The 24,553-nt window shown below is 41.5% G+C and overlaps 1 protein-coding gene and 1 long non-coding RNA gene across 34 annotated transcripts in view; one reads left to right on the plus strand and one right to left on the minus strand.

Moving 5' to 3' along the window:
- Positions 1 to 227: 227 nt before the first annotated feature.
- On the plus strand, positions 228 to 5,711 carry LOC119210880 (uncharacterized). The gene is made up of 4 exons (XR_005119711.2): positions 228 to 289; positions 3,067 to 3,140; positions 4,745 to 4,788; positions 5,056 to 5,711. It is a non-coding gene; the product is annotated as an uncharacterized LOC119210880 (long non-coding RNA).
- Positions 5,712 to 10,823: 5,112 nt separating this feature from the next.
- Positions 10,824 to 24,553, minus strand: part of LOC119210842 (protocadherin alpha-C2-like) — a 132,465-nt gene continuing 118,735 nt past the window's right edge. For all 33 annotated transcript variants that reach the window (XM_037461319.2, XM_037461296.2, XM_062560675.1 and 30 more), the window contains 3 exons: positions 22,733 to 22,797; positions 20,251 to 20,336; positions 10,824 to 13,896 (listed from right to left, as the gene is read on the minus strand). In XM_037461319.2, coding sequence (XP_037317216.2) covers positions 13,589 to 13,896; positions 20,251 to 20,336; positions 22,733 to 22,797 — 459 coding nt within the window. In that variant the 3' untranslated portion in view covers positions 10,824 to 13,588. The remainder of the gene's footprint in view (positions 13,897 to 20,250; positions 20,337 to 22,732; positions 22,798 to 24,553) is intronic.

Consider the following 24,553-nt stretch of genomic DNA (forward strand, 5'->3'; position numbering starts at 1 on the left):
AGCCTCACCACCACCAGCCCCGCCGTCCAGCCATCCACCAGCCTCACCACCACCAGCCCCGCCGTCCAGCCATCCACCAGCCTCACCACCACCAGCCGCGCCGTCCAGCCATCCACCAGCCGCGCCGTCCAGCCATCCACCAGCCTCACCACCACCAGCCGCGCCGTCCAGCCATCCACCAGCCGCGCCGTCCAGCCATCCACCAGCCTCACCACCACCAGCCGCGCCATCCAGCCATCCACCAGCCGCGCCGTCCAGCCATCCACCAGCCTCACCACCAGAGCCAGAGGTAGGCAATTAATTAAAAATGAAGATTAATCAATTAGTACTCCATATTAGTTATACTAATAACTAGTATGCAGATCAACTGAGTTATGTGGCCCTGTCATTTTTCTTATCCTTGTTTTTTAGACTAACAGTAACTATTAAGATCCCTGCAATCTGAATGGGCATTTGCATTATTATCACTGTGTTGTGTTATACCACGTGGTTCCCCCTGTTTATTTGTGAGAAACTCAGTTCCCTCTCAGGGAACTCGAGCTGCGTAAAGACGCTGTGGGAACCGCGTCATGAAGCACGTGTAAAATCTAACCAATGACGAGCTGGTACGTCATAGGCGGGGACGCCGGACCAGGGCGCTATAAAGGGACCCGAAGGGCAGGACCATTAATCTCTGTGCCTTCATCTAGTGCGGTAGTGAAGTTTTTACACCTAGTAATGGCTGAGCGGTATTGCCCAGTGTGTCCCCCCTTGCACCCGTTTTATTAGGAGTATTTTTTGAAAACAAAGCTCCATAAGGTGCACATATAAATAAAAAAAAATCCTGTTGATCTTCCAGTCTTGAATCAAGTGAACTGTCACGCTTATGTAGGGCTCACACGTCCTGCTCGACCACATATAGCTGGTCAATGAGCCGGTCAGCAAGGCTCTGCCTGACTTCAGGATACATTTTTGCCAATGCTTCTCTTGCAAAGTAGTTGCGACTGGGAAGCTCATATCTCGGGTCAATCGTTTTCAGGAGCATTTTGAATCCGACTTGTTCAACAGTTGCAACAGGGACCATATCTTTAGCAATGTGATAGGACACCGCTTTCGTTATAGTACACCACTTGTCACTTTTCTTTTCATAAGGCACACTGCGGGAAAATGAGGTTTGCAGTGAGCTTTGTTTCGGGGGCTGGAGCTTGTTCGGGTTGTTTCTGGCGCGCGGCTTCTGCAGCGCGCAGTTTCACACACTCTTCGTATAGCAGTTTGTGCCGTTGTTTCAGGAGGAGGACGGGGGGGGCGGGGTGCTAGCGGTCTACGGTGGGGGTAGCGCACAATGAGCAGCGCCAGCCTCACTGCTCATTTTCACAGATACGTCACAACTTCACAACAACCGGGAGTTTTTTGCGCGTCATTGACTTAGCAGGCTGTGTTTGGTAATCGGGACTGGAGCTGTCCCGGCCGGGACAAATCAAAATTTCCCATAATTCGGGATGTCCCGGGTAATACGGGACGGTTGGCAGCCCTACTGTAACCTGTTTATAGCACTCCCTACATATAACGTTGTTTTGTTGCTCATCGGATACTTTAAATCCGAACAATCTTCAAATTACTGAGCCACTGCTTTTTTTTAACAAACCAATTCCTCCTCCGCACGCTGCGCAGACGTTGTTGCTTCCTCCATGATTGTTGACGTGTGTGTCCCTGCCCCTCCCCCCATTGCGCGTGAAAGACGATGGGCGGGGCGAGGGTGAGAAGCAGTGCAGAGCGCTCCGGGTCGGCAGCTTGCTTTCAGAGCGCAAATTGAAATATATCGATGTATGCGAAATTGTTTAATTCCATATCCCATTAAAAAATATATCGATATATTTGTTTATACCGATATATCGCCCAGCCCTAGTCCACGCTGAGGTGTCGGCGTCCTAGGGAAGCCGGTCTCCGCTCACGTTTACAACCCGCATGCGGCTTTGTATTCGTCAGTGGCGGAGGCTAAGCGACATGGCTATGCTAGCATGCCGGCCGCGGATGCGGCCCTGGCTCGGCGGCAGTGCAGGCGGCTTCCTGCCTGCATACGATGGTGCTACCTCGTAAGAGCCCGTCGACGCCACGTCCGCGGGGCCGCTCGAGGGCCTACTGTGCTGCAGGCTTTCTGTCCTCCCCCGTTCCTGAAAGAAAGCGTCAGACCAGGCGAAGCTTAACCTCCTCTGCCCATTCAGAGCCCTAGACCTGTACGTCTGCCGTACCTCCCTGTGTAGGCTCTCCGAACAGCTGTTCGTGTGTTTCGGGCTTCCCAAACACTGGCGGCCCGGTAATTAAGCAGAGGATGAGCAAGTGGGTGGTGGAGGCCATCACTTATGCATCGGCCGGCCAGCCCGCACCTTGGCTGTCCGGGCCCATTCTACTAGAGGTATGGCGGCTTATAAAGCCCTGTTGTCGGGAAGAGTATCGCTACACAACGTTTGCATGGTCGCAGGCTGGTCCTCTCCCCACACGTTGGTGAGGTTTTACCACCTTGGCCTTAACGCTACACCTGGAGCACAGGTGCTCGTCTGAGTGTGCCTTTTTAAAACTTCACACCACGGTCACTTGCTCATATGGTGAGTGGGTATTGGGTTCCCACAGCGTCTTTACGCAGCTCGAGTTCCCTGAGAGGGAACGTCTCTCGGTTACGTATGTAACCTTCATTCCCTGAAGGGAACGAGACGCTGCGTAAACTTTCTGCCATACTCCCGGCCTGCCCGTGGCACTCGATTCGGCCTTTCAGAGATGAATAGTCCTGCCCTTCGGGTCCCTTATAGCGCCCTGGTCCGGCGTCCCCGCCTATGACATACCAGCTCGCCATTGGTTAGATTTCACACGTGCTACATGACGCGGTCACGCAGGGGCGTTCCCACAGCGTCTTTACGCAGTGTCTCTTCCCTTTAGGGAACGAAGGTTACAAACGTAACCGAGAGACGTTTCTTGGTAATTTTTAGCATTTTAGTCCTTCACCCACTGTGTCTGACTTCATTTCTTTTTGGAAAAAGGATTGATATTAACATGCAAAACATTGTAACTGTATACTTTATTTTTCTCTTTTAGAATGCAGCCATGGGATGTCTGGTACAGAAACATTTTATCCAGTCAAGAGGGTCGTAAAACACAAAAGGCTTAAGGTTTGTTTTCTCATAACATGAGATGAAATATCTGTCAAAGGGAAAGATACAATAAATCTTTCCTGCCGCATGCCATCAAACTATACAATAAGAACTAAAATCACTAGTCATTACTTCTCTATATGCACTTTCTATATGCACATAGAGAGTGCATATAGAGAAGTAATGACCAGTGATATTAGTATAGATTATGTATATATTAGGGGTGTCAAATGATTAAAAATTTTAATCAAATTAATCAGAATTTTCAGTGGATTAATCATGATTAATCACCTGAATCCTAACAATTTTTTCTTTCTGAAATGCATAATAAAGATAAATAACAGGACACAGATACATAATTATCATTATTATTATCATAATTATTATTTTTTACATAAATACATGTTATTGATATTTGATTTTTTAATTCATTCCAGAAAATAATCAAATCAATGTTATTTGATAAGTTAGACTGATTTCCCTCCATGGCTCTAGAAGGGTCTCGAGCCTCTGCAGTTTATCCCACTCTGCTGTGAGTTTGTGCTCCTGCGATGACCAGACATGACCAGACATGTCAACCCTCCCGAATTTCAAAGCCCCTCCCGAAAATCTCCCGGACCGACGTTTCTCCCGATTTCCACCCGAACAACAATATTGCTGCACCACCCGTCACTGGGCGCGCCGTTTCAGACCGAACAATAATAAAGGTTACACCTTAAAGTCAAGCGCGGCGATTAGAACGACTGGCGCTGCAAAGAAATCCGCTACCACCCCCATTTCAGTGTGAAATATCCCCATACCCGGGAGGATTTACATCGCATTGGCTTCTCTTCCTCCGCATGTTTCAGAACAGTATTACTACGGGTCTCTCCGATGGTCTTTCCTCTATCTCAGCGCTGCTCTTTATTTATTTTTCTTAGCAAAGCTCTGCTGGGCGGAGCTTTTCTTCTTCTCTGTTCCGCTGCGCGAGAACCGGGGAGAGGGGGAGGGGGGGGGGGGGGGGTGCGGGTCTCTGGCGCAAACGACTTGCTGAACCTGACGGCCTGACGTATGCCTGCAGGTGGCAGTAATGTGTTGTATAGGATGAAGTGCATTCCCTAGAAGAAGAGGTTCTTTCCGGACCTGAATAATGTGTCACACTGCGCATGCGTGAAATGCGTCAAAAAAATTGACGTAATTAACAACAAACAGCTAATTAACGCCGTTAACGCGCTATTTTTGACAGCCCTAGTATATATATACTGTATATATATATATATATATATATATATATATATATTATATATATATATATATATATATATATATATATATATACACACACATATATATGTACTAATAATATATTCACACACTGTTGAATATACTGCTTTAATACTGCACACCTATACATTTTGGTTGGATCCCATATTCTATACTTGAATGTTATTTTCATATTACTGTTTTAAATGAATTTTATATTCATACTAATACTTAATAGTTCTTTGTTTATCTAGGTTTTATTTTTCCTTTTACTTCATTGTATAGAGGTGAAATTGCTGATACTGCTATTTACTACAAACTATTTTTTACAGAAGCACATGTTAACTTACTAATGGTAAATATGTTTTAATTCTGTCTAGGGAAAAACAATGGAACTTATTGAGTGGGAGCCCTGTTCGATGTGGTATGCAATATGTCTCTTCATTCTATTCTATCGTCTCAAATATTAGCAAAGAAATAGCATTATTATTATTCTCATTATTGTTTTAACAGTTTAAAGGGAGAAGCATCAAAATAGTGTATGTGTACTCCTTAATCAAACTTTCATAATGATGTCAACTACAGTAATCAGGTTACTGAATTCATGTAAAAAATTTGACTCAAAACTGTTCTTCATTGACATGTTTTGAATTTCATTCATTGCTGATATAAAAACAAATCTTTTTCACAGTGGGAAGACCTGGCCCCTCGAGTGGGTAGCCAAGAAAGACACAAAGTCTTAAATGACATAAATATATTTTTTATGTTATTATGTCTCGTTATGTTCAAAACAAATAAAGTTCAAACACTAAAACCTCAAAGACTTTGGTCTTATGTTTTGTATGTATGTGAACTGCTGAAACTGTTCTATTGTTGAAACGATGTACACATGTTTAAAAAAAACAGTAAAACATGCAAGAATGCATGTTAGTATGACAACAGAAGTTAAGCATAACTACACAGAAAATAATATTGTTCTTTTTCATGACCCTTACCTAATATGTATTGTCCTAGTTGAGTTGCCGTACTGTGCCTGACCCGCTTGTGCATGCGGCATAGAGTTATGATGCAGGTATATCTTAATATCCTTTTTTATTTTTTCATAGTTTCTTTTTATTGTTTCATAGTATCCAGAATTAGATGTACGACCCCTCATTAAACGTTTACAGTAAATAACATAATTAACAAATAAGACAATGACTCAGACAATATGAAACTTGGTGGCAGCAATAGCAGCGTCCACAGCAACCACCATAACAACGGTAAAAAGCTAAAGAGAATCTAAAATCTTTGTAGAAACTAATAAACAGGTCTTCTACATTCTCTGATTATAAAAGTATAACGCATACTTCTCACTAGAAATGTAATTTAAATGCTTGTAAATGTGGATGGTAGGAAGCTCAAAATATTGCATTTTCCACGGATTTTTTTTTTTTTTTTAAACCTGACTCTTCCTCATATTTTGCTTCTTCTTGCAACTTTATTTAAATGTGACCGTTCACGTGACCAGTGCGTATGACAATGTAAATGTATTTTTTGTTTGTTTTATTCCAATCAATCTTTATTAGCATAGTATTTGGCACAACGGCAGATATTTACTTACAAAGAAGCAAACAGACAAACAAACAACAGCCAGGAGGATTATTCAAATAAAAACATTACATAATGAGGCAGCGAGCTTCATCAGCGCGTTCACCGAACCTCGCGGGTGCGCGCGCACACACAAACACACATTCGCGCCTGAGAGGGGCGGGGCTTATCTCCCTTAAAAGAGTACCGTTTCCGCCATCGAAAAGCCCGTCTATTACTATATACATTATTTTTGAAGCCATGGCTTACTTGACCGGAGTGTGTGTCTGCTGAACCCCTGAGAGTGACTCAACCGATCGGACCCGGGTAAAGCATCACTGAACTAGGTGTCCGAGCAGCAATTCCAGCGTCCATAGCAACCACCATAACGTAACCATGAAATCGGAGCCTGAAACGGAAGGGAAGGTTTTGAAAGAGACACACACATGCGCTAAAGCGTTTAGCATTCGAGCCCCCGGGAATCATGCATTCTTTCATTGAAAACTCATATAAAATATGGCAATTTATGTTTGAAAAGTGATGATTCGAGTGCTTTGTGTTGGCGAGCCTTTAAGGCTGAAAGCCCCTTTACCGTAACCCAGTCATTTAAAAAAAATGCAGTCCACATGACAGCAGAAAAAAAACGTTGCATTCCTACGCTTTCCCAAAGAGACACTCAAATCTTCGCAGAAACGAATAAACGGAAGGTCTTCTACAGTCTGATAGAAGATTGTAAAAGAATAACGCCTACTTCTCGCTAGAAATGCCATCGAAATGCATACACATGCTGATGCTTTCTTAAAATATGTTTTTCACAGATAATATGCCGACCGTCCGCCATGATTTTCTTTTCGCGAACGGGAAACTTGATAGTCACGTGACCGATTTGCAAAGCAATGTAAATGAATGGGCCAAAAGAAGCGTGCCATAGTAACTTTATTTTGGTTGAAAACGTAACAACACTACGTTTATTACGGTGGACCAACGTAACCATTTCACGCTTTTACAAGTACATTGCATGCTTTGTCCAGTTGATATTGATAGCTTGTTCCTGACTTTGTGTTGGGGCCATTTGCCTTCTCCGGTTTAAAATAACTTGAGAATTTGATCAGTTTTGAGGCAATGTTGGCCTTTCAATGAAAGCGCTTTAAACAAGTGACTAAAGGAATTATTCATGATTCGCATTATGTGCTATTTATATATAGGCGTTCACGAAGCTCATTTAAATCTGAATGCATGACTGCACCATCCAGGAGTTCAGTGTAAAACTGTAAAACAAAGTAAATCACAAAAGAAACCACCTCTAACAATATCAAATCCCAGGAGAATACAAAACCACACAACAAAAGCACATGCCAGATGGCTGCTAAATCACTGTCTCCCTCTTCAGTACAGCAGAAAGCACCACAAGAAAACCAAAACATAAAGGCACATGCAATTGACTTATTAAAAATATGACTGTGGTCTCCAATGCCGGTTTAAAAAAAATAAAAAAACTTGTACAGAATACACACACGCCTTCAAGGCCCCCTTACCCTATTTGCTACATGAAGGTACTTTGAGTGGAATTTACTAAAAAGATTCAGTAAAAAAATTCATGCTTTAAAACAAGTGAACTGAAGCAGCGCTTACCAAATCGATCCAACCATGTTGGGCTGAGCTTATTTCAGGTGTGTTAATCACCAGGAAGAAACGCACAGGTGAGGTTCCACCCACTTTAATTGGCTCTGCCCATGGGTCCTAATAATGGGCTGCCCTTTTACCTGCCTCGCTACATATATCATACTGGAAGCCAGTAACTGTTTTGTTTTTAAGAAATTGCAGGTCAACCAGGCTGGTTTCTCGAGAAACCTAAAAAAACAAGTTTAAATTGGTTACATCTTCAAATATGGTTTTATGGGATGAGCTTCTGAGTTGTAGAAAATGGTTTGTCCAAAAATGTTCTTCCTCGATCTAGGATACCATTAATTAACCGGATGCTGTTAAACTACAAAGGCATGGCGTGATTAATAACTCTTATTTTATGAATGATTTCATTACATTGCATTACATGTCAGTTTGATTACAGTGTAGAAAGTAATCTGTGGTCTGCAATAACATTTGGCAAATAAATTTGAATGCAGATATGAACTAAAAATGAAAAGATTGGTCAGTCACACAAATGAATAAAACTTAAAATCACATTTTCAAAACAAGTCGTTCTAAATGTATCAAAATATATGAAAGAAAGAGAAAAAAGGGGCCAAACGTGCTTTGATACTTTATCCAGGAGATGGCGCCTTTTGCTTATCACTGCAAAGAGAACAGGTGCAGCAGATTGAAATAAATGGAAAAGGCAAAGCGCTACAATCGTGGTAATTACTCACAATAATTCATAACACGAACCTCAGTATTAACAGTTTCTTATAATCAGACATTGTAAACCCACAAATATCTAACACATATTAAGCTCACTGAAAATGAGTGAGCGTCTCAAGCCGTGGCAAAGGGATAACTCCGGCACGTGGTGCATCATGGTACATGCAGTTCAACAGACACTTATCAGACACAGTGAGGAGATCGGCATAGAGTATCAATTCGCCTCTAAAATGTGACTGCAACATGTTTTATCTTACGCTACTGCAAACTGAGATTATTAAAGTGGAGATACATTCTTGTTCAGCATACATAAAATCAAAGGTGCATTTTCTATCATAATTGTTGTTTTGTGTAAGTATTCTTGAATAGTAACACATACACACATTCACCACTAACTTTTGGATTTTGTAGACATTGTAAAGTACTTATCAATGCTTTGTGCATGAACATAATATAAAAACACCACTGACTAAGAGCTGTGCGTCAGTAATCTTGTTGCTCATTGGAATTCATGTTGTTTTACAGGAATTACAATTTTATTAAGCTTTGCTCAGTATGGGCCTTGTAAAATGGTGTCTTCCTCCTACCATTAACACTTTTAGTTTGGGTGTTTTATTCCATGAGGATAGATAATAACTGTTCAAATGGAAATAAGAACAGTTAATATTGGCACTATTTCTACATACTTTTCATTTGACCTATAAACCAATTAAGATTTTTTGCATTCGTCAAGACTGGCTGCAACAAATTGTCCCAACTCTCAACTTACCCTTTTTCAATAACTCTCTCTTTCACACACAAACACACACACAGACAGAAACTGTACAGTGTGTGCACATTCATTCTGCACCTTGAATCTCTCCATCTTCCTTGGTTCCAAGTCACTTCATTTGCTTTACTCAGCAGGATGATAGTTATGCTGAGTCACTGCAGCTGGCAACATCACCAGCCAACACACCCAGTAAGACAAACACACGCACACTTCAGCCGCTGCAAATCTTGATTGCTATTGTTTCGTGGATGTTCTTTCAGTCCACATTAAATAGTTGAGGATAGACTCACGCACTGTACAATGCAATGCATGTTTGTATTGTGTTTAAACCCGGGTGTTACCCCTCTACATCCATACAAAATTAGGAAGAGAGTGAGCCCAGTGGTTCACTGATCTGCTTGCATGGCTCTGTTCATTCTGCCATAATATGTATTCATATTCATTAGCCAGAGATTAACTGCTCCGCAGACCAAACACTGCAGGCTTCTTTACTGCACACTGAGCCAACTTACTTGTTTATTATTTTGTTTGTATTACTGAAATGAACAAATATTGAGAGAGACCGGAGCACATTGTGTGAATGCTCATGGGAATATGTACTTTAAATGTGTGGGTGTTAGTGGTTTATGCTAAAGGTGTTGTTTCTTGGTAAAATGTAATTGACACAGACACTGTTTGTGGTATTGCATCATCATCATCACAGCAGCCCGTGTCCTCTGTGCTGTCAGTGTTATATGAAAGACGAGATGTATACACACACACACACACACACAGACACAGTTACGTCCACCCCACCCTGAACGACCCACCGTTTCAGCCCGTCTGTTTGCTAAATATATGAGGCTGTTGCCATAGAGACTTCTCCCTGAATAGCTGGATAGCCATAGCCACATTTTAGCTTGTCTCCTGTTTGAAAATGAAATAATAAAAAGGATGTAGCAAACAACCCTTCAGGAACAATTGAGCAGGCTGCCTGAGAAGATGACAGGACAAAAGTATTGATTATCTATGCTGCATTTTTTCCAGGCCAGCACTGGTGATATCCACTGGGATACAATAAATCTACTTAGCCACTCTAATAAATAAAAAATGCTTTTTTCCCACAAGGGACTCTTTGGACAATCTGTGACCATGACTTTCAATAATGAGGAATGAGGCATCTGCGCTGGTCTGGTCATTAAGTCTGTGTCGTCCTCTGAGGGCTTGACAGGACGAATAAAGAAATGGGACGTGAGGATGTGCGATAAAGGAGAGCCGCCTGTCGGTAGCATGTCAGCCCTGTGGTGCTCTTTCTTCTCTTATGAATTCATTTGTTCCCTCTCCTCTGGAGTGTTGCGTTAAACCTTTTTTAAATCTCAAGAGATGAAAAGCCTAAACTATAAAAGAAGCCAAACTTTGATACTGATAATTAAGATTTCCACTACATTACACTATATTTTAATTTAAAAGCTGCTGATTTATAACACAGCATGTGTCATATTAAAGATTAACTGTGTATTTGAATAAAACACATCTAAAATACCTATAATAATACCGGTATCAAAACCAGCATTTCTACTGTTTGGCAGCAGCAAATTAATTGCTTTTCAATAAATCTGTTCAAATCACAGAAAGGGAAAGAGTCAAGACACACACACACACACACACACACACACACACACACACACACACACACACACACACACACACACACACACACACACACACACACACACACACACACACACACACACACACACAAATGCCTTCAAGATAATACATTCGCATTTATTTTAAGAAAGAAAACTTTATTAGTGATTTATAAACAAAACACATTACCACTGTATCCATTCAGGTAAAATAAAAAACAATAATAAAAGAACAAATGAAATTCACTACTTCACTGTCACAGTTGATGAGCGGGTTTACAAAAAGGGTTTCACAACAGATCTGGGCTGGTCCTTTTAGGACCGCACATTGCCACCATAGTTCACCACCATACATTGGGAAAGAATGACAGCATGAACGCTCACTAAACACAAGCATACACTACATATATCTTTTTATACAATGGAATATTTTTTTTAGTCATTTTTCATTATTTTAAGAGTGAAAGGGAAGTGATAGCTCATCATAGGATCATACATATTTCAGTTACAATATTACAGTGTTAGTAAGATCGTCATGTCAAAGCTGGACAAGGAGAGATTTTTTTTTTCTTGCTTTGTTGTTTTCAAAAACCAAAATCATAGTGGTAAAATAAAAATGATTAACTTGCGGTGAAAGGTATCACACTAAAGCATTTACAAAGAGCGTAAGAGGTTTCGTGGATGCCGTACAACATCTGTGGAGCACGATGATTGTAGTACATAGATGTTCGACAGAGACAGAAGTACATACAAATATCTTCTGTGCGAGAAATGAAGAAAAACAATGATACAAAATAATAAAATCATAGCCATCTATCTATTTATATATATATTTCTCTATATAGTATGTGTTTCCTTAGAGCAGTACATGCAGCAGCCACATAATGGAGTGACGTCACACTGAGCCGCAAAACTTCGGGGACGTGGCAACAAGTTACAGGCAGCGGAGGGGTACCAACAGAAGCAGGCCTTGAGGCATGAGTGTGCCCCTTCTTCAAAACCTCCTGTGAGAAGATTGGTGGGATATATCTGTGGGATGGGAATCCCTGGATGCCCGGATATTAAGCATATTTCCATTTACTAATGTAGAGACAATCTAAGAAAAGGGTACGCTGCATTTACAGCGTAGATAAAAGCTAATATGTGACTCAACGATTCTAAACAATCAATTTGGAGAACCACCTTCTTCTCTTGTACACGGAGATGGAGGGCCAGCCCACGGCACCTTACTCCTCACTTTATCCCAGGCCTCCACTGTTGTAATCTGCTTCCTCATACCCGGTCCCCCCTCAACAGTGGCTACACAAAGGAAATTAACAGTGTACGCAAGTTAAAAGCACTGAACCGTTATGCACTTTGAGAGACATCTGATAAGAGTTCAGGGTGTAGACCCCCGGCTTGGCTTACCCAGGCCTCATCCACATTACTCCATGCTGTTCTCAGCACACCACAATGTTCAGAGCAGGCCATTCCCAGGATCGATCCTGAGCAGGGCTCAGGGACCGTGTCTGAGGGGAAAAGGGGGGTGGGCATGACACTCAAAAAGCAGCTGAAGAAACTGGAAGGAAGAAAAGAACAAAAAATGCAGGAGCGTGTAACGGGGAATCTCTTTAAAGAATGAATGAACAACAGAACCAGTTCTGAAACATTATCGTCACACAAAGAGTTGTTGGGGGGGGAGAGGACGGCTCGTGGCAGCTTGGGGGAAATGCAAGCAAGTGAGCAGTAGTAAACTCAAGGAATCAGGTAAGGACTGGTTGCTACCAAACATTCAAAGCAGAAAGCATTAGGCTTTTGCTGCGGCAGGGGGAGAAGAGACGGTGTTATAAAAATCTCAAGACTCTCCTTATATTCTGTAAGGTTATCATCAGAGTCCACTGACTGAAAGCGGAGTCACATGTTACCTTCGCGGGACTCTCCCCTCTGTAATCCTTCGGAGAACATGAGGCATCCTCCTATGTCTCCATCTTTCCAGTGCCTTCTGCATTCCTCAGCTGGGGTTCTGGTAAGAGATGAAGTTCTATGTCCTTCGAATGCAGTGAGCAAAAACAGAGTGGTTGCAAAGGATGCTGCTTCCATCCTGAGAGAGCTGATGTACACATGCGCACCACATAGGTGACGGTGCAGGACAAAACGCTTGCAGTGTCTAGTTTTGAGCACATTTCTTTGACGTCAGTTGATTTTGTCTCCTTTTGAATTTTTCATCTTCTCCCTAGATCTCAAGTGCGCTCTGTGTCTATTAAGTCATGGTAAATATGTGTATTTGTCTTTGCATGTTTGAATGTGTGAGCATGCGTATGTGTGATTTCATTGAGATCTTAGGAAACACTGTTGGTAATTATCGGAGGAATCTGCAGCAGTGTCATGTAAGCCTTAGTTTCAGTGACTCCTGTGCTATTTACAAGTAGTACGTGTCCAGCGCCAGATGGCATGCATCCGTCTCAATCTTCTTTGTCATCGATCTTCTTTTCCTCCGCTGGCACAGAGCTTTTTGTTGTCCTCAGAGAGAACGGTTTACACATCATTTGGGCAGGGGGTAAAACAGAGGTGCCAACGTGCCCAATGGGTTAGAGGAAATATTATTCAAGACTGGGGCAAAGAGTGTTTGTCTATTACTGGAAACCACTGACATGAGTAGACTAAGGGTGACTAGGCACAAAAGGGCGAGGAGTAAAATCAATCATTTTAATATTTATCAAGGCAAGATAAATAATTTACCTCAGTAATAGACTGAAGTTTAAATACATATTGGTAAGGCTAGTATTTTCAAAATATTATAAGTGAAAAAACGTAATAAAATGAAATAGTTTTCACATTTTCTTCCTGCCCAGTGGACTTTGGTTGGTACCTCTGTTTTAACAACGCCCTTTTCTTAGCTGTTTCTTCTTTCCGATCCTCTACTCATCTCCGTCATCCTTCCCCTTATCCTTCTTGTCTTTCTTCTCCTTCTTCTTCTTCTTCTTCTTCTTGGCCTCCTCTTTCTTTCCAAAGGTGATGAAATCGCTCTTGTCGTCCTCTCCTCCCTGGTTCTGTCTGATGGATATTATGGCGGGTGAGCCCGGGATGATGAAGGCTTCGGGGGGAACATCGCCAGGTTTCAGGTGTTGAGGGGGTGCACCAGGACCGCCGGGGCCATAGCGAAAGTGCCAGCTGTTGCTGTCTACTCCGGCACCCATTGGGGGGGACACCTCTCCTCCTTCAGCATCTGAAAGAGATGGGCGAAGGGTTATTATTATGCTTATTATCATGTTAAACTAGGGACAATTTACTAAAAAGCCTTTCACACCTTTGGTTATTCATGAATCACACCAGTTAAGAAGGACAATTCATCATCTAAAGTACAGGTTGTGTTCGTCTTCATGGTTGCAAGTTTAAGAGCTAATGTGATGGATTTACAAATGTTTGCTTAATTTACAGTCAAAGCTTCATGTGAAAAGTGAACCTGTCTCGAATGAGCAAATATAAGAAGATGTATACATTCCCGTTTTTACTGTAACCAAATGATAAGCAAACCCAGAACATTTGTTTTGTAAACATTTATTGATTTTGACCCACTGAAAACATCTTTCATTGAATGTGTGAACTGTCAACCTATAAACAAAGTTGAACATAGTGATTGCAAACATAGTTGAACTTAACTATGAATGTAGTAATGGTAAGTTGTTTTTCATTACGTTTTTTAAATTTGATTCGGTAGTGATGATACAGATGATACAAGAGATGGTCAAAGTAACCATAAGGATTTACCCTAATTCTCCATTATATGTTTGACACAAAACAAGACTATCTAATGCAGAGACTGAGATGATTAGGATGGGACAGACGATCTCCAGTCACTGCATCACTGCATCACTGCTTCCTCCACGTGTAGAAAAAGAGACTGAGTCAAATTCATTTAAACAGGCAAAAGTCTTGCCCTGGATTGTATGTCTTCATCTAACTGCCCAAGAGGAAACATGGACCCTGATTTTAAAATCCTAAAACAGTTAGAAACAGAAGGAATAGAACAGACAAATACTAGATAAAAATGCAGAATTCAGGGCAGCTGGCAACGCTTTGTTCTAAAGTGTGCACTCTCCAGTCTCGAAGGAACGACTGGTCCAACACAATGAGGTCACTTGCGGACACCAATGCCCTTATGGAAAATTAAATCCCCCAACAAAGCAAAACCCTGGAGAGTTATGAGGCATGCTGAGTGCAGACCGAATGAAGAGTGTAAGGCCTGCTACTCTCTTGAGAGGGTACATTTTTTAGAAGGAGGGACACACTGTTATCTAGCTGGGTTAAACTGATGTCTATGATAATTGTCTTCTTTGCTTTGGGAGTTTCCTTCTTCTCATCTTTTCTTAATACTTTTTTCTTAAAACATAAACGTAATTGTAATCCTCATTGCACATATGAGCTGCATACTAATTCCCTCAGTATTCAACCCCGGTTAACTATCTTCTTAACACTGTTTATCTTTCTCACTCTTCTCCGCGTCTCCTCCTTCCCAACGGTAACAGATTCACATCGCCCAACACTCATCTTCACACAGCCATTGCTACAATCTGATTTGTCCATGGCTGCTGCAGAGCAAAACGTCCTCCCTCCTCTCCTCTCTGTTTCCCTCGCACAGCTTCCCGCCTTCTCTCTTCCACGCCATTCTCTCGCTCCATCATTTCGCCTGACCTTTGAAACTAATCTTGTGTGATAACTCAGCCAGCCAACACCCGGCTCTCTCAGCAAGTGACTAGTCTTAATCATGCCATCAGTGTTATGGGAAATATTAATGTGATTGGGTACTAAACAGCTTGTCCATCAACAATAACTACCAGGCACATCAGAGAGGAGGATGGGTTATTTGTTTCCTATTTGCCTTCCGCTTTATTACTTGCCATTTAACTGCAACGATTTAAAACTGCTTGTATTTGAATTTGTATAGATCGGCACGGGGTTCTACAATCGATAATTTAGCTTCTTTCCCTGATTGGTCTTCAACCCTGAATCCCCGCGTGTGGATGTCAAATCACTCCCATCTTGCAGCCCTGAGTTTTCACAGCCAATTCAATACCCAAAGCTTAATTTTGCCACTTCTACTCAATCCATCCCATTGCCTCGCCGTACCATCGCCCAGCTGGGCACAAGCGCAGTGGAGTGCAGCCTTACATAACTAGCTGAGAGGGAAGAGGAGGAGGAGGAGGAAGAGGGGCAAGGGAGTGAAAAGATGCAGATATGAAACGTGATGCGCAGCACAAAAACGGAAGGTTGGGAGGAGGGGAAAAAGGATTAAAAAACTCTGAAGGTGCAATTTTTCTCTCCCATACTGCAGTGGTGAAGAAATATGTTACTGACAAGTATGTGATAACAAACAGTCAGTTGGGACCACACACCCGACCTCAAGATAGACACTATGTTTGTTGGAGTGCTTAACAGTGTGTGCTCATTGTGATAAAACCAATGTGATGTTGTGTTCTATTCAAAAACTAATAATTATTCATGTGCCTGTGTTTTTACTGCTTCAATGCCTGGATGGTCCTAGAATAATACATTTTGTGTCTGCATGAATTACCACATATTCCTAGTAAATTAAATAAAGAAAGAAAACTCAAGTTGGTAATATTTCAATAATAATGGTACGGGGCTTTTAAGAGCAATTATTACTGAGTGTATGCATATCGCGGTGTCTAATTGGGTATGTGTGTGTCTCTCTTTGGGTTTCATGCTCAGTTGAGCACCTTGCTGTCGAGTCCCAGATGGATCATGTGGCAGATGGTGGACACAGGCAATCCAAGTGACAGGGCTTAACAAAATACAAATAACACTCAATGAAGTTGTGTGTGTGGGAGTTTGAGTTGTTATCTGTGTGTGTCTATTGTATGCCAATATGCGTAGGTGCTATGTAAGAAAAGGAAATAAGAAAAATAATGAATTGATTTATTCTTGAGAGAAAAGGGGGTGGAGAGAGCTGGCGAGGTGTATAGAGACTCTGAGAGAAGGATAGGAACAGAAACATTCAACTGAAATTGAGAAATGGAAACATGTGCGGCGGCAAAAGTTCCCATTAGACTGTTTTACTAGTTACTTTCTGAATGTGACAAACATGTTCATATAAATCCAACTGAACTAAAAACCTCACCACAAAAGTACGATATCATGCCTGGAATTGAACCAATGGGAAATTATCTTCCAACTCTTGCCTACCTCCTTGTGTATTTGTCTCCACTACAGACATAAAGCAACACATACATGTATACACCCTTCCTGATGCATGGAGATGCTAATTAGCCAATCATATGGTCATGGCTCAGTTTGACCCCCACCCTTTTCTCTTTGCATTTTGCGACAATGCTTTGGACTATGGAGTCGATTACCATTAAATGGCATCAAATCAGTCTTTCTCTTTGTATATATACGATTGTGCTTGCGCGTGTGCGATCTTGGGTGATGCAGGAAACAGTAAGCCTGCATCCACCTCTGCACCACACCACCGCCCAACCGAATGTAGGTCACTCTTTTTCTGCTATTCACTCCTCAGCTGTCTCATTCCCTTTACAACTCTTACCTCCAACTCTCACCTTCCAAACACATCCTCCTCTCCTCACATTTCATTGCCCCCTCTCACTAGCCCGCTCTGTTTTAGCTTTTGCTTGTGTGCATTAAAGCCTCCCCTTTCCTTGTCCTTCACCAGACGCCTGTCTATTTTTTTCTTAACCCCCCCCTTCTCCTTTTGCACCTTTTCTCCCACACCTTATGTTTGCACTTCCCTCTATGTAAACACCCCTCCTCCCCTCCCCTCTTCCGCCAATATAAGGGCAATGAATGGTTGCCTTGGAAACTACGTCCTCCAGTGAAGCAGTGGGACATTGGTAGGAGTCATGGCGACAGTGCTTGTGCTGATGGAGAATAATGCTGCAAGTTCTCTCTCTCTCTCTCTCCCTCTCTCCCTCCTTCCTCGATGTGTTTAGCGTAACCACTCTGGCCTAGCAACAGCAGCCTCACGCAGCTTCCCCTCTTTCCTTTGCAGACCTCAGTCATTCACTCCCTCCCAAAATGCTTATGTTCATCCTGTCTCGCCACTTATCTTTAATTGTTTATTCGCTTTTTTCTTTTTCGATCCCTATTGCAACGCTGAAGAGTTCTCTCTGAATACATAGTGCATGTGCCTTTGGTTAGCTATGAGGAGGAAGACATGGAGGGAGTGAGAAAGAGAGGTAGACAGCAAGCAGAACACTGATCCCATTAATGTGTGTCTGTTAATCTGGGCGTGGGCTGCGCACCATCTGTCACAGCAGGAGCGCCACACAAAGCAAGCAGCCGAAAAACACTTGCAAACACAGCAAAAGCAAGCACACATGTGCATTCAAACGAAGACACTGAACAAGATGCAAACGACACAGACACTCGCTCTGAATCTAAGTAGAAGTTGTCGGACGTGGCTCTGTGTCTCACATCCAGGCAAAAAATAGACTGAGGTAAAACATCACCCTATTGGTACAGCACCAAGACTGAAACAATTCTCTCGACAAACCTGACTTCTATTTCCTCCCGTTCACCACCTAAAGACCTCGGTGATTGCCGCAAGCAAGATGACTGTTATAAATAGCCCAGACTGTGACGCATAGTGATGTGACGGGCCACATTGAATCAATATCTTCATTTCTCTCACTTCAGAGACACAATCAACCGAACCATCTTCCACACACAAATCTTTCCTAATCGTGTCCTCCAGTCAGGGAACTTTAGCAATGCATGCTTTTCAAATTATCCAACACTCTTAACCCAGAGTTATTCTTAATCCAACCTTAGAATTTGACCTAAAGCCATACAGCCTTTAGCTAATATTTCCATTCTTAACATAGCTAACGATGAGATAAAGACGGCACAGCACAAAATGTGTTGTTCTTGAACTGCCACAGCTCAATTAGACCACCTTAAACCCTCACCGGTTAATCGTATTACTACTGACCCACCCGAAGACGTCACTAAAGCCTGTTCTGTTTTCGCTCTCCATCCCGTGTGTTTTGAAGTGCCTGCAGGCTGCAAGTCCTCAACCACAGCTACAAATCAATGGCAGAGCGGAGGAGGCTGTATGTGAGCGTGTAGATAGGAAGGGACAGCAGCTACTGTGTGGGCAGCTTCTCCCGCCTCTTTAGAGTACACCAGGCCAGGCCATCTCCACTTTCTCATTTCCATCAAATCACCTCTTAATCGAAACTTAAGTCGTTCTCTCTCCGGTTTGCTCTTCCGTCATTGTTTCATTATCAGGCCACATCGGCTTCCCTCGTAATCCTTTTCACCCCGGCTCCCTGTCGTCATGATGAGCTTCAATAGTTGACCACTGAATTATCCTGCATGCAGTGAATCTTTGGTCATGAATCTTTGTTAGTGAAAGAGACTATACGGCATCGTATACAGTGACAAACCCATCACAAAATGTCTGTGAAATGTCATATAGCATCGAGTGTGCTGTCATCTAGAGTATAGTTTTCCTCCAGTGGTTCTGTTCATATGATTTAGCTCGCACTGTTTTCTAATAAGCTTTGCAGTGCTTTGTTTGTGCCTTGAAGAGTTGTTTTCCACCCAGATGAAGAGGAAAGACGTCTTTTTGTCGAATACAATGACTTTGGCTGCATGCTCTCCTGCCGTCTTTAGTTAATAAACTATAGAGGATATTACACCAATCATTTTGAGCAAAGTGGAAACTAATCATGTCCACATGCAATATTTCTGCATACCTGACAACAACAATGTGACAAATGGTGTAAAATGTTAAATTTAGATTCTCAACAAGTTGACACTTACATGTGCGTCACTTTCCTGCAGCTTTGTCACAGTGAAGAAACTGCATGCTAACAATTACTATTCCTTTTAGAGCAAAACTCTGAATTTGACTAATATTAGCAATGTCATCTGCTGTCTGGCAACTGCAATGCCTAATGGCTAAAAAATGTAAAATATGAATACCTTCATGAGAGCAATATTCCATAATATTTATTCTATATTCTATAATTCATCAACAAAGCATTCAAGTGTTTGTTCAATTTAAGGCACAATTAAATCAAATATGGCACAAATGCATTATTGAAAAAAGAAGAAATGTTATAATATTTTATCCGTCTTCTCTAATTGGTTCTCCTTCTCCGACATTTGTCCTCTGTGGTTTAGACGTGTATGCCACTGTAAACATGAGCTGAGGAATAAAATCACTATTGGCTCTCACTCGCCCTCTTGTTGTCTGAATTGTCTCCCTTCCTGAAACGGAGAGCAGAGATATCCATCTACGCCTACGTGGAATGTGTCATTGCCTCTCCCTGCAGAGGTGGAAGGAATGGGTCGGGATGATTACGTATACCTGTATTCTTCCTTTCATAACTGGTTTAATAAACTCTCAGGGAATCTAAATGTTTTGGTATAAGATAGGCTCAAATGTTCTGAATATTTGTAATTAATATAATACAACTTTTTGAGACCGTTAGGACCACATGTGTGCCTACACATACTCATTTTTGTAATTTACTCTGCCTCAGACAGTGTAGTTGTGATTGGTGTAGGTAAGAGTAGCATGGGGGATTCTTACCAGCGGCGCTGGATGCAGTGGGCCAGTTCTGAACGAGGACACCTTGGGCTCCTTGCATTACTGAGGACTCTTCCATGTGCACTGAGCTGAAACACACACAACAACACATGTACGTTTTACACACTGGAAAGGCCTTGTCTTACATATCATGTACTAAATCATGCTAAATTAAATTTGACAAAGGAAGGAATAAATACCCATAATTGAATACTTTGTAAAGCTCTACAGTATATTATGATTACTTCTCGTGACACACAATCTCCCAAATATTTAATTTCCCAATCTCCGTATGTGTCCTATATACACAATATTACAAATCTGATTCTTAGTAGTCTGTGTGTGGAGTTTGGAAAAGGCAACGTTCAGATTAGGATTAAAGTATTCACCCAACATTTTTCTGATATTCTCTGGATTATGGATTACAGATGGCCGTGCTTACATTTTCACACATGGTCTGTGGGATTTCAGCACTCTCTCCTCTACTGAGAAACACCACAGTCTGTGTAGGGCTGAACAATACCAATACAACAGAGATGCTGCTACAAACCACAGCGCTCTCTCTCTCTCTCTCACTGCTTGCACCACACCTTCAGAAATTATTATATTTTGTAGCTTTGAGGTTAGATTTTAGTTGACTCCCACATGAAACCTGTGTGACTTTACAAAGGAGGCCTGATTTCTGATAGGCTCCAAGCAAGGAGGGCAGAATCTCTCTTAAAGGGTTAACCAGAATTATACAAACATGCTTTAAAGATGCCGAGTCAGGAGCTGAACAACACCTTAAATATTTAACCATAGTATCAAATGATGGTGATTTAGGAGCACCATCTATATAATAGTTATCTTACAATAGTCCAATTCTTAAACTCCACCTCAATCCCCTGTTGTAATTTTAAATTCTGCAAAGATCAAGCATTCAATCAATTTAAGATCAAATATTAATGAGAAGCACTGGCCTGATAATACACTTTACACCTTATGTCATTTTCTCTTGTTTCTAATATCTCATTTTTTACTACTGTCTGTAAACACAATCGTTCTTTCATCATTTGTAAGTGTCAATACTTTCTTACAATGACAAAATGAATCTAGACACAACCCCCTAAACAACACACTTAGTAGAAAATGCTGTGCATTTCATCAGATATTAAATTAAATAGGTCAGTGCCGTTATGTGGTGTTTGGGTGTAATGTCTAAAATGTCTTTTACAAGCTCTGAATATTAACAAACATTCAGTGAGGTTGGTAATGGAACATGGGGGATAGACAACGTAAAACGCATCAGAGGTATAGTAAGTCACAAGGATTTAATATGTTAGGCTGGTTCAAATAAGCACATAAATGCTCATTAATCCCTGCTGTAATTATGAGGGATTCTGTGCAACATTAATCACTCAGATGGTGCATAGTTATTTTTGGGACATTTGAATCTGAGTGCAAACATTAATACAAATATACTACAAAGTATTTGCATTTACAGTATCCATATAATTTAACACATACACTTGGGGTCATGAGACTCATGTCGATGAGCTGCAATATAATAATAATAATAATATAGCAGTCGAAAATGTGTGTGCATACAGTATGATACAGAGGAATTTTAATATTTTCTCTGACAGAGATGGGAAAGCCTGTTTAGTAGAATATGATAATGACAGGTAAACATATCATGGCAAGCTCATTAAGTGTGCGTTCATTTTGTAATCACGATGGCATTTCATTAGTATGGCCGTAGACTTGGTCGGGCATCTGATCCCACAGCAGGTGCCTGGTGTATTATGGGTAGGTGGTCACTCGCTTGGTCATGCAGAAATCCCTCACATCGTTCCACTTGACTACCTGCCTTTCATCCATCACTGAGCCCCTATCTGCTTACCCTTCTTTCCCCTCAGCTTTCCACCAGTTTGTTGTTAAGAAAGCCATTTATATGTATTCCTGTGGCCCTTATCTCATGATTCATATGCCATTGTTTTTAATGATTATCATACAATAATCAATTGATGTATATTAAAAGAATGTGTTTTAATAAGATTGAGATAACTGAGATTGTCTCACCCTTTACCCGAAACTGTATATTTAATAAAATGTACATACACATTAATGATAAAAGATTGTGATTATTCTGTTTTGGAAAAGCCTGATTCTAAGCACCACCACTTTCCCCTTAAAACTGTAATCACATTTGAGAGGCAGATAATCTCTGACATGTTTACTGGAATATAGGCCAATCAATAGTATGCCTCACCTAACTTTGGTGGAAATAAAGATTAAGGTTATATAATAAAGGTTATTGAGACATTTAAACATATGACTTGTTTTGGTGGTGCTCAAAATCACACAAGTAGAAAATGGTTATTTGATGGGATCATGTTATTAGGTGGAAGTAGAGTGTGAACATCTGGTGGTCTTTCATAAAATGCAATCAATGTTAACTGGTCAGGTGAGATGTAAATTAAATACAAAATAATTGGATGCTTACCTCTGCATTACACCTCCTGCTCTCAGGGAGGCTGAATATCTCCAGTCGCCACTTGGCCCTTTAGGCTGCAAAAGAGAAATTGAGTTTTAAGTACAGGTGAAAGTCAACATTCTCTCATTATTAAGTCATGGAGAGAAGTGCTCGTGCATTCCTGCCAAGTAAGCAAAAAAACACAGAAACCTTCAAAGAGATGCACAGACACGCTCAAAAACAGTGACAGCTTGCCGCTGTCCTTGGAGAGAAATTAATGATGAATTAAAGCTCATTGGTGCACTCCTCCCATCCATCTTCATACGCTCGCCTCTCCCATTCATTCAGCCATGTTTTTGGAAAATTGTGACTTTGCAAGGTTTTCACTGTAGCCCTGAGGCCAGAGGTCTGGGGTTTGTCCACTCGTTACTGAATGGTTGTGGTGCACTCCATCACCATGGAAACATTGCAGAACTTTCATAATGCTCTCTTGTATGTGATGATGACTGACTCATTTCAAAGCTGCAACTCATTTCTTTCTTCCTGTTATATTGTCTTAACACTGATCAAAACCTTGAGCGTCAATTGGCACACAGGCTTCCTGGGCCAATCTGACACATCTCACCATGGTAACCGTGCAGAGCTCAGTAAACATTTTACCCTTTACACACCGCTCCCTGTCATCTCACTCCTGTGAAGGTCACATGTGGAGGAGGGAGAGGCAAGAGAAGATATCAGATAACCCCCCCTCGGCCGTGCATCTACAGTCAGACACACCACAACAGAAAAGACACAAAGGGACACACCACCATGACCGCTGCCTGTCTGCCAGTGATGCAATTCATTTGAAGCATCCTAATAGACTTCAGTTCATTCATATAAATTATATTCTCACAAATATATAAAGATACTACATTGTAAGTACTGACAATATATGTTCAAATGACTACAATGACTTGTGATGCAGCTCACGGTGAAGCTAAATGTGCAGTTCACCACATGAATGAAATGGGATTGCATTTCCTCTCATATCAACATAAACCAAGCAGAGCTAAACCAATCTGACTGAGAACACTACATTATCCTTGCTTGGCGATGCTGTTCATAGAGACGCATCTGCAATTCCATTTCCTTCAAATATGACAGATGTTCACTTGCTGTTGAAGCTGCATTGACCGCTATGAGTCTGCAGTGGACATTCATCAACCTGGAAATCCAATATCTGGTCCTAATGAGAGAAGCCTGGTATTTCTCTTGCAGTCTTTCACAGAGACGAGAATGACTTCAGGGATACCGAGCACCGTGGCATGGGAGATTCTTCTTAGCACAGAAAACGAATAACTATCCCACGTCAAAAAACAATCAGTGACCAGAGTGATGGTTTTGAGTGATAGTGAAAGGCAAAAAGGTGGCAGTATGGCATTAAAAATACAGTCAAACAAAAGCTTGTTCTCTTTGCTAGTTTGCCTGTACAAGACACAAGAAAAGACTGAAAAAAATATTTAAATAAAACCAGATTGTCCGCAAACGGGACAAAGCGGTTTTGCTAAACGTCCGTAGCCGAAGGGAGAGGTCTGTTTGGCCGTATGGTCTTTACGGGAGTAAATTACACACATAGTGTAGCACATACACACATTGGATACAAGCATCTGGAACCTACACATGTCCGCAATTGGATATACTTGAAAATACATACGTGCAACACCAAGATGTTACCAGTTCCCGTAACAAATGTTAACAAACAAACAACAACTATGACTTATACGACTTATACGTCAAATAGTCATTTGAAAGGGAGAAATCAAATTAAGTGAAAATAAAACAAAATCAGTTTTTTGGGCATTCACTTAC

The sequence above is a fragment of the Pungitius pungitius genome, chromosome 2 (genome assembly GCF_949316345.1).
Source record: "Pungitius pungitius chromosome 2, fPunPun2.1, whole genome shotgun sequence".
NCBI classification, from domain to species: domain Eukaryota; kingdom Metazoa; phylum Chordata; class Actinopteri; order Perciformes; family Gasterosteidae; genus Pungitius; species Pungitius pungitius.